The following is a 15,592-nucleotide window of genomic DNA, read 5'->3' as shown; positions in this document are numbered from 1 at the left end:
TGAAAGCAAGACTATGGCCCTGTCTACACTCCAAAATTAAGCTGACCTAATTTATGTCAGTTTACAGCCACTGCAATAATTACATCCCTCCTGCCTGGCTACACTCTGCTCCTGGTGTCAGCAGTGGGAGTCCCTGGATGGAGCTGGAGAGCACAGAGACTGGACATTTGTGGAGGGAATAACTCTTTGGGTGGTAGAGACATGGCTGGTACTTAAAGCCCCCAAGCCCCTTGTATCTTGAAGAACTGAGCTAAGAGCTGGAGTTGCATTGGGGAGGCAGAGCTCACCGGGGTGGCCAGTTGTCCAGCCCGGCACAAGCAGATTGTGACATTGATTCCTATGCTTTTCATAGTAATATTATGATATGATTGTGTCATAATCATAATGTATTTTATGCAAGATGGGGTTTGTGAAGTATCATTGGAAAGGTATTGATTTGCTGAATAGGAGTATCATTCATGTATCATTTTTGTATCTAACGTTAGGAATATTGACTTTACATCTCTACTAGAAAAGTATTTGCACCGAGGGAAAGCCCACCAGACAGAATGCAACCAGCTTGTGAAAAATGCAAAAAAAACCCTAAACAGCTTGTGAATTTCCTTGCTTAACTACTCTGTCCCCAGGCAAAGAAAAAAAACTTCAGCTGCTCTCAGCTAAAACAAAATTTAAAAAAAGTGTCCCTTAAAAGAAACTCCCTGATTTTCAGGCCGAACCCTTTTGCCTGCTTGTTCCTCCTCGGGCACAGGGGCGGCTCTACCTTTTTGGCCGCCCCAAGCAGTCATGCGCGGGAGGCGCCCCGGAGCCATGGGAGCAGCGGACCTCCCGCGGGCATGACTGCAGAGGGACCGCTGGTCCCGCGTGGCTCGGCTGGACCTCCCGCGGCTGCGGACAGTTCGCAGGTCCGGCGGCTCCGCTTGAGCTGCCGCAGTCATGCCTGCGGGAGGTCCAGCCGAGCCGCGGGACGAGCGCCCCCTCCGCAGTCATGCCTGCGGCGGGTCCAGTCGTCCCGGGGCTCCGGTGGACCTCCCGCAGGCATGACTGCGGCAGGTCCGCCGGCCCAGCCTGCCGCCCCCCCCAGCTGCAGGGGACGGGCCGCTCCTCGGCTCGCAGCAGCAGGATGAGCTGGGGCCCCAGCCTTTTGCCGCCCCCTAGATTTTGCCGCCCTAGGCACCAGCTTGTTTTGCTGGTGCCTAGAGCCGCCCCTGCTCAGGCAGCAAAGAAAAGAAAAAATAACTCCCTGGCTTTTAAGCAGCGAAAAGGAAAAATGTGTCTTTTTAAAATCCTGAGGTCTGTAGTTCAAAATGATCCCACCACACTGTCACCTTGTCAGGGTTCCCCCCTAACTCTGAACTCTGTGGTAAAATGTTGGGACCAGCATGAAAGACCCCTTAAACTTATATCCTACCAGCTTAGGTTAAAACTTTCCCAGGGCACAAATTCCTTTAGTTGACCTTGGACAGTATCGCTGCCACCACCAAGTGATTAACACAAAAATTCAGGGAAGGGTCACTTGGAATCCCTATTCCCCCCTAAAGTATCCCCCCAAGCCCCGTCACCCCTTTCCTGAGGAGGCTTGAGACTAACATACCAACGAATTGGCCAGCAATGTGAGCACAGACCAGACACTTTGTCTTCAGGACACTACAATCAATCAGATTCTTAAAAGAAAAACTTATTTATAAAGAAAAAAAGTGAAAGAATCACACCTGCAAAATCAGGATGGAAAGTAACTTTTACAGGATAATAAAAAGCTTTTAAACACAGAGGATTCCCCTCTGGCTCAGCTTCACAGTTACAAAAACAGGAATTAAAACTACCTCTGTAGCATAGGAAAATTCACAAGCCAAAACAAAAGATAACCTAATGCATTTCCTTGCCCTACTTACATTTTCTGTGGATTTAGATGGATTATTCCAAGTATATTTTCAGGAGATGTTTTACCATCCCGAAAGGGAACAACCCACACAACAACAAACAAACAAATCCCCCCCCCCCAGATTTGAAAGTATCTTCTTTCCTCATTGGTCCTTCTGGTCAGGTGCCAACTAGGTTATTTGAACTACTTAACCCCTTACAGGTAAAGCAGTTGTTACCCTTCCCTCTATATTTATGACACAGGCAAATATACGTCCTTTGTCTGGCAGAAACTTGTCTGCCAACCCTGCTTTTATTCAGACTTCAAAACAAGTTTTCCATATCTACATGTGAGTGTGACCCCAAACGGTGTGACAAGGCCTATGTTACACACGCATATTCATGCTCAGGGTGCTCTCGACTTGCATTTGATATATTACAAGGTGCTGACACAGGGCACTGAACCCTCTGTCCGCTGGCACTGATGGGCCTGGGGGTCACACAGTCATTGGAGGTTTTTCAGAGCAGATTCTACCCAATGTCCCTTCTTAGAATCTGTGGGTGGGTGGCTCCCCTGGTCTAGGATGGTTTGTGGCCGAAGTGTCTCGGCCACTCTGCAGCCCCATCACCTTATTTGTCACCCCAGACTTGGCGGTGCGCTGTTCTGATCAGGGGAGCTTCATCAGATTGCTCCTCAGTGCCGTCCCCCTGCTCCCTTTGGCTGGCGCTGGCCTCAGCCCTCTGCTTATCCTTCCAGGTGACATTCCCACCAACTCCCTGTCCCACGCCCCCGCCCACACACATCCCAGCCACGGCGCCCACCCCGGCTCCAATGGCTGCTGCCTCAGCCATACCGAGCGCAGCAGCAGCAGCGACCCCGACACCGGCAGCTCCCCCCACCGGTGCCAGGACCAGCGCCCCCGTGCCAATGCCTGCTGCAATGACAAATTTCTTGAAGCGCTTCCTGTAGGTCTCCAGGAAGGTCTCAGCCTCCTGCTTCAGCTCCGCCTCCAGCTCCGTCAGCTGGGCCTCTTTCTCCGGCGCCGGCTCCCGCATGTCCGTCCGGCACCGCCTCAGCAACTGCCCGCGCCGCTCCGCGAACTGCTCTGCCATCTTGCTCGGCCGCACCTTCAGGCAGCAAAACATGTTCCGGGATTTGCTGTCCTGCAGCCACCAGGAGAAGAGACGGCCGAGAGTGGGGCTCATGTCACACCAGGAAACACGCAGACCCACTCACTAACTGAGCTCAGACACCCCCGCAACTGAGATCAGGGCTGGCTCCCATCGTGCCGGGCACGGCACAGATCTCCTGACTGAAATCAAGCGCCTGCCATGTGCAGTGCTGCATAGCCCTCCCCGCCTGATATTGGGGGCCCCGTTCTGCTGGTGCTGGGCAGAACCCCCAACTCATGTGCCGCTGTCTCCCATCTCTGCAGCCACCCTGGGAGCTGGAGATATGAACTCCCATCTCCTGTCCCAAATCCCAGAGCCTGTGGAACCGGCTTGGATGGTTGCCTCGAGTTCCCCTGCCCAGGGGCACAGACCCGTCCCCCCACACTCACCTCATCGTTCAGAAATGCAGTGTGGTCTGCGCGGGCTCTGTCCAGGACTCTCTGGTTGTCGAAGGTGATGGCCATCTGCACGGGGAGGACAAGGCCGGGGTGAGCTGCAGTTCATGGACCCCTGTCTCCACCCAGCTTCCACTGCAGCAGCCTCAGGTAACAAAGCGACACTGCTAGAGGGCGTGGCAGCTGTTTGAGGCTATGGTACCCCCGGTTTGCGGTCTGACCCTCACAGCAGCCCAGCCTTGGCTCCATTCCCTGCCCCAGGTCGGCCTGAGGCTGGCTCCCGAGAGTGCCTCAGTGATGCCGGCTCTCATGGGTCTGGCGGTATTTGGGGGCTTTTCTCAATTCCCCAGGCAGCAGGTGGTTTGGGTGTGAATCTCCACTCTCCTTTTGGGGTGGGGGAGGGGTATTGTTCGGGCTGGGTTAAATCTTGTTGTGGAGGAGCAATGACTCTGGAAGAGTCTCTGCAGTGCAGCTATTCTGGAGTGGCTATTGCTAGGCCAGTCTATTCTCACAGGGGGTGGGCAGGGGGGTTATGGCTGGAGCAGACAGTGCTGTGATGTGGTTATGCCCGACTCCCCAGCGGGGCCAGCAGACAGAGCCTCTGAACCCACCTTCTCCTGCCCCCTTCCCCTGCTGCTGCAGGTGCCTCCCATGATGCACCATGACCATGAGACACGCACCAAGAGAGGAGATGTTGGTGCATCATGGGAAATGTGGTTCAGATGCCTGATTCTCCTCTGTACACCCAGCACTGAGTTTGGACTAAACCTCCCATGCTGTCCTGCTGCCATTGGTGCCAACTGTGTGGGTGCTTTGGGGCTGGAGCACATATGGAGAAAAATCAGCAGCCCCCTATCATCTCCCCCATCTCCCCCAGTGCCTCAGCTGATCAGTGCCTCACCCTCCATTCCAGGGCCTCCCAGCCACCACCATCAGCTAATTTGTGGCATGCAGGAGGTGCTGGGTGGAAGGGGGAAGGTGCGAGGGTGCAGTACACTTGGGGGAGGGAAGAGCTGGGGTGGGGGTGGGAGAAGATGGAGTGGGAGCAGGACCTGGGGCAGAGCTGGGGATCGAGTACCACCCAACTCATTGGAAAGCTGGTGCTGCTGCCTGAAGCCACGAGGCACCGCCTCCCATCAGCAAGAGAGGATACCATGATGCATGATGGGAGATGTAGTTTGGTTGCCCCAACCTCCCATTCTCCTCTGAAGGCTGGGCTCCTGGGAGCTGCAGTTGAAGCAGGAAGCCCAACTGTGATGGGGTGTACTAGGCCCAGAAGCCCCCTGCCAGACTTGTTGCAGGAAGGGAGCAGTGGAGAGGTCCTCCAAGCAGGCTTGAGTGGCTGCAGGGGAAGTGGCCAATCAATGAGGTTGCAGGGAGCGGCCAATCAGGGCCCAGGAGAGCCCTATAAAAAGGAGCTGCAGAGCCAGAGACAGACAATTCCTCGCTGGAGCCAGTGGAGTGCAGGTGGGAGCTCCTGTCTGGGCAAAGGGAACTGCACCATAATGGAGAGCTCAGTGCTAGGAGGGACCAGGGGAGCGAGGGAGAGCTCCTGGCTAGCTGCTGAGCTTGAACTTAGAAGGGTCCTGAGCTAAGGGTAAGGTGTCGGTGAAGGCTGGGACCTTGGGTGGTGCTCCAGGGAACAAAAGACAGTTTTGCTAAAGGGATACTGTGGTGTACGGTTGCTACTGTTATGGTCCCTGGGCTGGGACCTGGAGTAGTGGGTGGGCCCGGATCCCCCCGATAAGCCACTGGGGACGTGACCTACACTTGGACAATGATTAAACCCCCGGAAGGGGATCTGAACTGTTAAGAGGCCTGGCTGGAGAGCTGGGGTCAGAACAGACCCAGAGCGGGGGAAACAATCGCCTCCAGGGAGGAAGCCCTGGGGTGTGGCCAGATCCTAGGGCCAGGAGTGGTTCAGGAAGCTCAGACACATCCGATCAGAGGGGGGGCTCGTGAGAGGCGGCTGCCACACTGTTACACCAACCCATAGAGGAGAATGGGGCGGACTGATGGGTTGCCCGAGATACATCCCCATGACGCAGGAGCAGAGTCTCTCCTCTTGGGGAGGCCTGCTACTGCATGCTGCCTGCAGTGCATCATGGGATGTGTAGTTCAACCAGGTGCCCAATCCGTGGAGAAGAATGGGGAACACGAGGCACAAGAACTACAATTCCCAGGACCTGCCCCAATGACCTTTCCACACAGAAATATTCTGAGATTTTCCTGGAAACTCCCAAGTTTTCTGCAGGAAAAACATCCCCATTTTGGGCCAGCTCTAACAAGCTCCTCTCATTTAAATGCCAACGGGCATCTCTTGGGGGAAAAACAGGATTTGGTGCTATGGGTCTCATGGACAGGAGATGGGTCCATAGACGGGGCGAAGCCTCCAGCATCATCCACCCTCCAAGCTAATCAAAATCTTCTACCCCGAACCTGAGATTTCACTTGGACCCTTTCCCCATCACCTCCAGCAGCATGGACCCAGTTCCCAACATTGCCCCAGCCCTGGTATGGACGGGGGAGGGGACACACTCCACAATCAGGTCCGAGCCAGAGACGGTACCTGACAGGGAGAGGAGAACCCAGAGCGATGTTTCTTCATCACATCAGATAAATTCTGCAAAGGAACCAAAAGAAACCATCACGTCACAGACTCACAGGGCTTAGAAAGGCTGTGAACATGGGCTTTCTCAGCTGTGAGATGCAGCCACCTCTGGGGAGGGCCAGCTGTGGAAAGGTCACACAGCAACGCTTATGGGTATTGGGATTATCACTGACTGCAAAGGGAGAGTGTCCCCATCCTGCTCCCTCCAGCACAGCTGGCTGGTCCCCACCTTTATCTTGGCAGTGAGCTGTGTCCCAGTGAGCAGCTCCCCATGCCGGTCCGTCCGGACGTGTCGACCAGCAGAGCTCACCAAGGTGGTGACATAGTCCCTCAGCCTCTCCTGGAAATCCTTGTCCATGTCTGTGAAGGGGAGAGAGATGGACAATAGTGGGGGAAACTGGGGACCATCTGATCCCTCTTCTCTCTACCTTCCACGTGCAGGCATGTGCTGTGACCCAGTCGCGTTGCTCTGCACATGGCAGGGGGGTCAGAGCCGCTGTCCCGGTTACCTCTCAGGGTTCCCTCGCTCCCAATCATGATCCGCTTGCCAGGGAAGGGCATCAGGTAACAGCGGGTGCTGATTCTCTTCAGCGTTTCCAAGGCCTTGGGGTGTTTGCAGGGGGACGTCGCCGCCAGCCTCTGCCAGAGCTGGGGGGAATCGTTATATAGATATACAGAACTTACAACAATGAAATGCAGCTAGCAATACTAAATAAAGAGTGGAGGAACTTTCAGAGCCGACCCCCGCCACACGGGACAGGCTGCATGTCCCATTCCTCACCCCCCCCCAAGCCCCACACTCACCTGTCGGACGTCTCTCAGATGCTGCTTCCCACCCTGGGCTCCGAGGACCAGGGAGCTGCTCCAGTCTCGCACCAGCAGGTCTAGGTGCTGCAGGGGAGGCAGGAGGGGAGTGGGGGGTCACTGGGGGTGGCAGAGGTTGGAAGGGGGCAAAGGACGGTGTCTGCAGGGGAAGCCTCAACCCTGAAGGGCGTGGGGCAGGGAGGGGGTGCATGGGGCAGGAGCATGCTGTGGAGTGGGGGAGGGGTGCACTGTGGGGACACATGGGGCAGGGCGAGTGATGTGGGGGGAATGTCGTCTCACCTGAATGGGCTCCAGTCTGTATTTCTTTCCCACCACTTCGGCCACCTGCACAAACATCTGCAGAGTGAAGAGTTTTTGTGGGGGGAGTGAGTCTGGGGGCTGGGAGGTGTTTACACTGGCCGGGGGGATCCTTCCTGTGAAGTGGAAAGGGCCTGATCCCCCCCCCCCCATCTGACCTGCTCCCTTCGCAGTGAGGCCCAGCAAGCGCGAAATGGAGCTGGACACGGACAGAGGCATTTTCTGTGGGGCAGAGAGAAGCAAGGTGCACCCAGCCCAGGGGATGGGGGAAGGCCGTGGGGCATGAGGGTGTGGTGCTGGGGGGAGGGTGGTTGTTAGCACATACCCCTCCTCCGCCCCCTACACCCCACAGAGGAGCAAATCCAGTTCCAGGGCTCGCTGCTTGTCTCCAGGGTGCTCTGCGGAGGTGCTGGGTGGGGATGGGTCAGTGATTCTGATGTAGGGTCCTTTCCCGAGCGGTTCCTGAGCGGCTCCCACTTGCGCCCCAGAAAAACACCATTGCCTCAGGTTGCCGGATGCTACCAGCACTGTTTGCACAGCCCCGCGGGCCAAACCACGGCCTGGGACATGGCCGAGAGACAGGACGTGCAGTGACATTGCTAAGGGTGTGACTGCCAGGGGCTCGACCCGGCAGGGCAGGGGGCAGAGCGACTGCCCCAGGCCCTGGCCCCAGCAGCTTCCCACCGAGGGCGGAGCTGGGCTGGAGGGGAGGGAGGGGTCCCAACTTTGGTACAGTGGAGAGAGCCAGGCTGGGCCGTGCGGTGACAGTGCTGACTCCAGAGGCCCACGTGACCGTGGGAGAGTCGGTTTCTCTCTCTGGGCCTCAGTTTCCCCACAGGACCCCTGGGGAGGGATAATAACCCTGTGGGGCTAACGGGAGAACCTGGCCTGGCCACATTCTGTCTCGTGCTGCCCGGCCTCACCTCCAGGTATTCGAGATCCGGGTCTTTCACCCGACGGCCAATGTTCAGTATCTGCAGATAACGAAGAGATGAACAGGGCTGCAGCAATAGCCGCCCCAGGCCACTTCCCAGCCACAGCACCCGCCCCGCAGCACAGCGCCCGCTAGTGCCGCACAGGGCATCGGGGCCAGCCCTGACCCCCAGGGGAGAGCGCCCCCTGCTGAGCCCTGCCCCACTCCCTGCAGCACAGCGCCCCCTAGTGCCACACGGGGCATCGGGGGCAGCCCTGACCCCCAGGGGAGAGCGCCCCCTGCTGAGCCTTCACCCTGCTCCCTGCAGCACAGCGCCCCCTAGGGCCATTATGGGGCCTTAGCACCAGCCCTGACCATCAGAGGAGAGGAGAGGTCCCCCTCCTAATCCCCCGCCCTGTTCCCTGCAGCACAGCACCCTATGCCGAGCACCCGAAACCTGGTAGGAGCTGAGCAGCATGGCCATGGCAGAGAGTTTGATGCTCGTCTCCTTGTTCCGTTCAAGGTCCATGGAGCCCTCGGTGTCGACCAGCAGCACGGCCACCTGGGGGCCAAGAGTGAGAGCCCCAGGTCAGCTCCCGGCTTCGTCCAGCCACCCACGGCCCCTCTGCCCCCGGAACTGCCCCCTGCCCAGCCCCCCTGGCACCTGGCAGCTCGTTCTCGCCGCCCCAGTGTTAGCTCCCTCCTCTCGGTCTTCTCCATTCCCCCCGTTATCTCTCCACCTGGCACCCCATGGGAATTCTTTCCCAGGTCTATCCCCTTTCCCTCTCTTCCTAGCCCTCCACCCTCTTTCTCGATTCCCCTTTCCCTTCTCCCAGACAACTCATGGTCCCACCTCTTTCCTTGTGCACCCCCAATGACCTCACTTACCTTCCCCCCTTTGGCCGGGACCCAGAAGGGCTGACTCCAGGCCCACACCCCCTTGGTGACCTGCTGCTCATCCGCTCGCCACTCGAACCCCTCCAGGGGCTCGTCCTTCTGGCCCATCCATGACCCGTCCCTCACGTCCTGCAGTGAGGGGGAGTCAGATCAGGGTGGGGGGATAAGATTGACTGGGCCCGACCCACACCATCCTGCAAATCCCCAGGGCTCGGGAGGGGAGGGTATGGGGGTGTGACACAGGGCAATTGGTGGGTCACTGCTCTGTGCCACCAACTCTTGTGAGACCTGATGGACTCACTGCACCTCACGCCCTGGCATCATGTTCTAACCTAAGGGGTGGCAGGTGAGCCTCACTGACCAACTCAGCCCTCATGGGTCCTTAATATCTGTGGGTGATGTCTGCACGGGGTGCGCACAAAGGGGTGTGGTCATGGGTGAGAATTAGGCTCTTAAAATGTGTTTGGCAAGTCCAGCATCCCCCGGGCTGCCCTGGGCCAGGGAATGTGGTAACCTGCTCGACTGGGTCTCCAAAGGAAACCGCAGGACATCGGAAATGTAGTTACACAGAAGCTACACAAAGACGTCAAGCTCGGCAGAGATAACCCCGCGACACCCAAGCGGGCGAGAGACACTCAGGCTGGGTTTGGCTTTTCAAAGGACTCATTTCAGTGGTTTCCTGGGCTAAAAAGATGGGTGGGCGGGGCCTGAACCTCAAATAAATAATCAAATCAACGGCTTGTCTACAATATCCCTGTATTATCAAAGTGGCTTGTGTGAGGCCTTCGCTAAAGGCCAGTGACCCACCGGCAATAACTATCACTGTGCAAGGTCTGTATTAACGCTACAGGAAACATATGGACACTCACTGGTATTACACATTAAATGGAGACACTGAACTTTGGGGTGATAGGAGGGGAGCAGAGAGACACTGGTGTTACCCTGCACTGGCAGGACAAAATAGGCCAGAGCTCTTGAAATCACACAACGGTGGGTCCTTCAACCGAGGGGGCTGAAGTCTCCGGGAAACGACTCTAGGGGAGGAACCTGCCTTGGCAAAGCCTGTAGCTTGTGGAAGTTCAGTGTTAGAGAGCGACGTGTATTTTCCCTTCTCTTTGCTTGTTGTCCTTTCCGGCTTCACTCCTTACACATGGTGCCACTTAACCCAATGGGCCCTTTGTTTAATCAACCTTGTTTCACTCTGAGTATTAACCAGCCCGGGGCAGCGATTGGAATCTGAACGTTTGTCAATTCCAGTCAAGCGGCCGCACGTTGTCTCCATAGACAGGGAGACGTCTCTGGGGAGCCCGGGAGTCGGGGTTCCGTGTTTTTTTCCCCCAAGAAGAGCACAGGACTGGCTGAGTGCTGAAGGGTTTGCTGGCAGGGCGGACAGGGAGGCTGGAACGGGTGACCCGGAACTCACAGTTCCTGGAAGCCCAGCAATTCATCACCTTGGCAGCTGGTTTGGGGGCGACTTGGGATGGGAAGGGTGTTGGGGTCCCTCTGCACAAAACAACAGGGCAGTGAGAGCCTGGGTGTGGCCTGCAGGGTTGTGGACTGCCTGTTGTGGCATTGAAGGCGGAGGCTAGCGGTGACACGTCTCCTTGGTCTGGGTTGAACCCAAAACTGTCACAGGGAGTTAATTGTTCTCGAGTGGGATGGTGGTGGTGAGGAATACATGGTGACAGGCCTGCTCAGAATCTGATAGACGGACACGCTAGGGGTGCAGACAGACAAACTACTTTCAGACAGACAGGCAGACAGAGACACTAGGATCCAGCCATGGCTCCTACTAACTGCAACTGTGGGGGAAGGGCTGCTCACAGACACGTGTGCAGCTCTGACCCCCCAGCAGGGGGCAGGATGGGGCCGCTCACACCCCAGCTCACTCCTGTTCCCGTTTACACTCACCAGGCTCTGGAGCCGGCGCAGCAGGTAGTTCAGCAGGAAGGATTTGCCCAGGCGCTGCTCCCCAATGATGGACACCAGGCAGACGGGGGCGTCCCCCACCCCACCCTGCTCCAGGCAGCGGCTCAGGGCCTCCTCGTCCAGGGTCAGGTCTCCTTTGTCATCCAGACGCACCAGCTGCACCGGGCACCCCATCTCCGGTGGAGGCCCCGGCCCCTGCTGCAGGGAGAGAGCAGGCTAGAGCTGGCACCCCACCCATAAGCCTGCCAGTCTCCAGCTCCCCAGAGCAGAGCCCCGTGCCCCATTCCCATACCCCTTAGCCAGCCTGTCCCCCGCCCTGGTGTCGGATCAGAGCTGGTGCCCCTTGGAGGGGACAGGCCCCATATCCCATTCCCACCCCCTGAGCCAGCCCGTCCCTGGCCTCCTGGATCAGAGCTGGTGCCTCCTAGTACAGAAAGTCCCCGTGTCCCATGTCCAGTATCCCCTGCTCTCACCCGCTCTGTCTCTCTCCCGCTCTGTGGCATGTTTCTGAATTTCTGTACTAGGCTTTTGACGTGTGAGTCTGGGATCATCCTGTGCTTGGAGCAGGGGTGGTGGCACTCCGGGCACCGGTATGTCTGGGATGAGTGAGCCGAGAGGCAGCCCCGGCAGAAGTTGTGGCTGCACTCGATGGAGACGGGGTCCTCCAAGACGTCCAGGCAGATGGAGAAGGTGACGCAGTGGGGTCAGCCTGACAGAGGGGAGTAGTGGTTAATCCAGGAAGAGTTGGGAGCCAAGACTCCCAGGTTCTTTCCCCAGCTCTGGGAGGGGAGTGGGGTCTAGTGGGTTAGAGCACGGGGGGCTGGGAGCCAGGACTCCTGGGTTCTCTCCCCGGCTCTGGGAGGGGAGTGGGGTCTAGTGGTTAGAGCAGGGGGGGGCTGGGAGCCAGGACTCCTGGGTTCTTTCCCCAGTTCTGGGAGGAGAGTGGTGTCTAGTGGTTGGAGTAAAGGAGACTGAGACCCAGGCTTCCTGGCTCCCGCAGTTTTCAAATGGAAAGAAATTTTTCAGACTCTTACTTGACCTATGAAACATTCCCCCCTTTTCCTTTCTCCCACGTCTGATTTGCAAGTGAAACTAATTTTAATCTTGCCTGATACGTCCTCATGTCCTGTTTGGCTTGTCGCATTCACAGCCCGGCAGGGTTAGCGCCATTGGTCTGAGTGGGCATACACTTGGGGGGGCATATTTACTGCACCGCCCATGCCAGGCGATCCAGTGGCAGGTGTCTGGTCCCCAGCTAGCGCAAGATGGAACCTATGCACCCAGGAGACGTTTGAAAAACTTCCTGATTGAGTGAATCCAGGGGCTGTGCTTCCCATGCTGGAATTTCTCCCCTTGGCCTGCTGGCTGCAACACACTCACTTCCTAACGCCACCTCTGTTCCCGCCCAAAATCTCCAGGGGTGTTCTGTTTGTCAATGGCCAAAGCCCAGTGGGTTTTGGTGAAAACCAGAAGACCAGAATGTCACGGAGTCCCCGGGCGATGCTCTGGAACTGCTCCCTACGAAGCCGGTCAGGACTCTGGTGAAGTCTCCTCTCTGGGAGCAGACTGTCTTCAGGGCAAGAAGCTCACATGGCTTCACCTCCTGGGTCTGACCATTCAGCATCCCCGTCCCCCCGTGCGCTTCCCACAGTAAATCCGCCCAGGCAGGGTCCTGGGGAAGCCAGAGGGTCCTGCCCCCCCCGCCCACTTCGCAGTCAGACGTGACTCTCAGTCAGCCAGTAAAACAGAAGGTTTATTAGATGACAGGAACACGGTCTAAAACAGAGCTTGTAGGTACAGAAAACAGGACCCCTCAGCCGGGTCCATCCTGGGGGGCCAGCGAGCCAGACCCCCACGTCTGCCCTCACCCCATGTCCCCAGCCAGCTCCAAACTAACTAACTAACTCACCCTCCAGCCCCTCCTCCTCTGGGCTTTGTCCCTTTCCGGGCCAGGAGGTCACCTGATTCCTTTGTTCTCCAGCACCTTTAGCTATCCCCTTGCAGGGGGGAAGAGCACCGGCCATTAGTTGCCAGGAGACAGAGTGTCGGCCATTTACGCACACTGGCCTTTATCCCACCACCTAGAGACTTAAGAAATGCACAGGGGAAACTGAGGCACCACCACAGTATTCAGAGGAAACATTAAGAACAGTCCCACTTCGTCACACAGGAACAGGGGGAGTGAAGGACATACGGAGCCCCTGGCGTCTGGTACGGCAGCCAAAAGCTCTGCAGGTGGCTGGGAGCAATGAACGTGTCCCTGCACTGCAGCCCCTCGGTCTCAGCTGGTCCCCAGTGTCCGGATTCGGGGGGACACACTGACACCTTGAATGGGTGAGCGCCCGGCCAGCATGGAAACAAATAATAATGTGGTGAAGGGGGGTAACAGTCACTTACCGGGAGCAGCCAGAGCTCTGTGTGCCCCCTTCCCCCAACAGCCAGTCACCCCCTGTGCCCCCATTTTCCCTTCCCCCATGCCAGGGGCTCCATGTGCCCCCCCCTGCCCGCCCACCATGCCAGGAGATCCATGTGCCCCCCCTGCCCGCCCACCATGCCAGGGGCTCCGGGTGCCCCTTCATTCTCCCCAGGCAGCTACACACTGAGCCCTTCTCACTGTGGTGATAACAACTTGCAGCTCCCAGTCTCTGTGGACACTTTCCTCACACTAGGAACCCCCCATTCCTGGGCCTGATGAGGCCGATTTCAGGGGTGTTTCAGTCTGGGAGATCGCTCCTTAGCACCTCCCCATGGCGGCCTGTTACATGTACTCATGGAGGTGTGCGGCCATTCCCACCCTAACACACCACAATGGCTGGGCCATCTCCTGGTCAACACGGGAGAAGAAAGAATCAAATCCTTAAACTAGCAAGGGCTCGACCCCACTCTGCTCCAACAGGGGCGTCTCAGGCCGAGCCTCCACGGCCGGGACTAGCGTGTCACAGCGGCAGTACCGTGGCTACGCCGGCATAACCCTGTCGTACAGATACAGCCCACAGCGGTGGCAGGGGGTTCAAACCCCACCTCCCCGAGCCGCAGTATCTACATCGACGGAAACGACCTTCCGTCCACCTAGCTGGGTCTCCACTGGTGGTCAGGTCGGCCTAGCAATGGTGATTAGGGGGGCGTGGGGCGTGTGTGGATTTCTCACCCCCTCCAAGCAATATAGATCTACCAACCTGAATGTAAAGTGCGGTCTCTGCTTCAATCTCCCCTGACGGGCACAAAGGAGAATGTTAAATGCCTCCTCGCTCTGGGATGGTTCCGCACTCAAGACCCTTTGCCTGGCCACCTTCCAGCAGAACGACGCTAACCATGAACACTGAACTCTCTCTGGATGTCAGTCCCAAGTGACTTCTGCTTTCTCCCAAGCACCTTCTCCAAACAAGTTGGGCTTCTTGCTCCCTCCCCCTCCAGCCTCCACTGCTCCCATTGGGAGGCTGTTCAGAACCTGCCGTCTCTGGGTGTAGGAGCCACCTTCTCGTTTCCACCGCTGTTGGTCCAGTCCCCGTTGTCCTTCTGCCACACCATCCTCCAGCTTCCATGGTCTCCCCCGTTCTTGGAATTCCTCCCACCCATGCCGTCAGGGCGAACAGTCACAACCACTCTCAGCCTCCTTTTAGACTGAATGACCCAGGCTTTTTGAGTCTCTTCCCACAAGATGGGCTCTCCGTCCCCCTGAGCACCCCAGCAGCCCCTCTCTGCACCTGGCCCGGCACAGAGCCCTCTTGCTGCAACATAGAGTCACGGATCCCCAGGCCACAAGGGACCCATGTGAGCACCTAGCCTCAGCTCCCTGGATAACCCGGGCCAGAGAACGGCCCAGAACTAATTCCTGGTTCAACTAGAGCAGATCAGTTAGAAAAGCAGCGGTTGGTGAAGGAGAATCCCCTGCGCCCCTTGGTGAGATGTGTCAACAGTCAGTGACTCTCAGTGTTAAACATTGACACCTTATTTCCAATCTGAATTTGTCTAGCTTCAACTTCCAGCCACTGGACTGTGTCAGACCAAATACACGGAGGATCCTTCTGAGATCTAATTTCTATTCCCCTTGTAGGTAACTTACAGATGAGATTCACGCCCCCCCATGAACCCCCTCATTGTTAAGCTAAATAGACGGGTGCCAGATTTGGACACAGGATTGCAGATGAAGGGTTCCCAGTGGTCGCATGATACACAGAACAAAATGCTGTGCAACAGCACTCTGAAATCCCTTCCAGCCATTCCCACCCAAGAAAGTTTCACTTCTTTATACGGAAGCTCCATTAGAGGAAATTGCTTTGCTTTCAGTGGATGCAGACTCTCTGTCGACCGGTTAAGTGTCCCGTGTGTTCCTCTTAGGATGACATCGTGCTGACCTCCCTTGACAAATGGCTCAACCCAAAAACAATTTGGCAATTTTCATTTCCTTTCCAAATCATTCCGTTTCCCTCCCTTCCCCCACCTTTTAAATTAATCTCCCCCCACCTCTCTCTCTCTCTGACACCCACACTATTTTCATTTTTACAAAACTATTTTCCTTTTCTCTCCTACTCAATTTGGTCCCAAAGCCCCTTTTTGTCCAAAAAAACGTTTGACAAAAAGTTCTCAATCCGCTCTCCTTACATGATTTCTTGACATTTAGGACCGAGTTTGCCTGGCAAAGAACAAACCCATTATGCCCTTAGGTCATCCTCAGACTTCACAGCCTACAAATGG

General features: G+C 56.8%; 1 protein-coding gene across 1 annotated transcript; it reads right to left on the bottom strand.

The window, feature by feature from the left end:
* Positions 1-1,730: 1,730 nt before the first annotated feature.
* On the bottom strand, positions 1,731-14,188 carry LOC123369549 (RING finger protein 112-like). Its single transcript, XM_045015253.1, has 13 exons — positions 14,074-14,188; positions 11,371-11,606; positions 10,880-11,095; positions 8,960-9,097; positions 8,529-8,633; positions 8,082-8,132; positions 7,141-7,197; positions 6,841-6,927; positions 6,546-6,675; positions 6,266-6,396; positions 5,995-6,048; positions 3,420-3,494; positions 1,731-3,021 (listed from the first exon to the last, which is right to left on the bottom strand). The coding sequence occupies exons 2-13, from the start codon at positions 11,446-11,448 to the stop codon at positions 2,488-2,490; spliced, it is 1,656 nt and encodes a 551-aa protein (XP_044871188.1). The 5' UTR covers positions 11,449-11,606; positions 14,074-14,188; the 3' UTR covers positions 1,731-2,487.
* Between the last annotated feature and the right edge of the window lie 1,404 nt (positions 14,189-15,592).

The sequence above is a fragment of the Mauremys mutica genome, chromosome 4 (genome assembly GCF_020497125.1).
Source record: "Mauremys mutica isolate MM-2020 ecotype Southern chromosome 4, ASM2049712v1, whole genome shotgun sequence".
Classification (NCBI taxonomy): domain Eukaryota; kingdom Metazoa; phylum Chordata; order Testudines; family Geoemydidae; genus Mauremys; species Mauremys mutica.
The sequence above is the reverse complement of the archived record's forward strand: the minus strand, read 5'-3'. Positions and strand labels throughout refer to the sequence as shown.

Bases quoted from the DNA above. Each gene is read 5' to 3' on its own strand.
- LOC123369549 (XM_045015253.1), bottom strand. From the start codon at position 11,448: ATGATCCCAGACTCACACGTCAAAAGCCTAGTACAGAAATTCAGAAAC. The intron at 8,634-8,959 runs GTAAGTGAGGTC...CTTGGCCCCCAG, and splicing joins TCCCGGCCAAAGGGGGGAAG to GTGGCCGTGCTGCTGGTCGA. The intron at 3,495-5,994 runs GTACCGTCTCTG...CTCCCCGTGCAG, and splicing joins GGTTCTCCTCTCCCTGTCAG to ATGGCCATCACCTTCGACAA.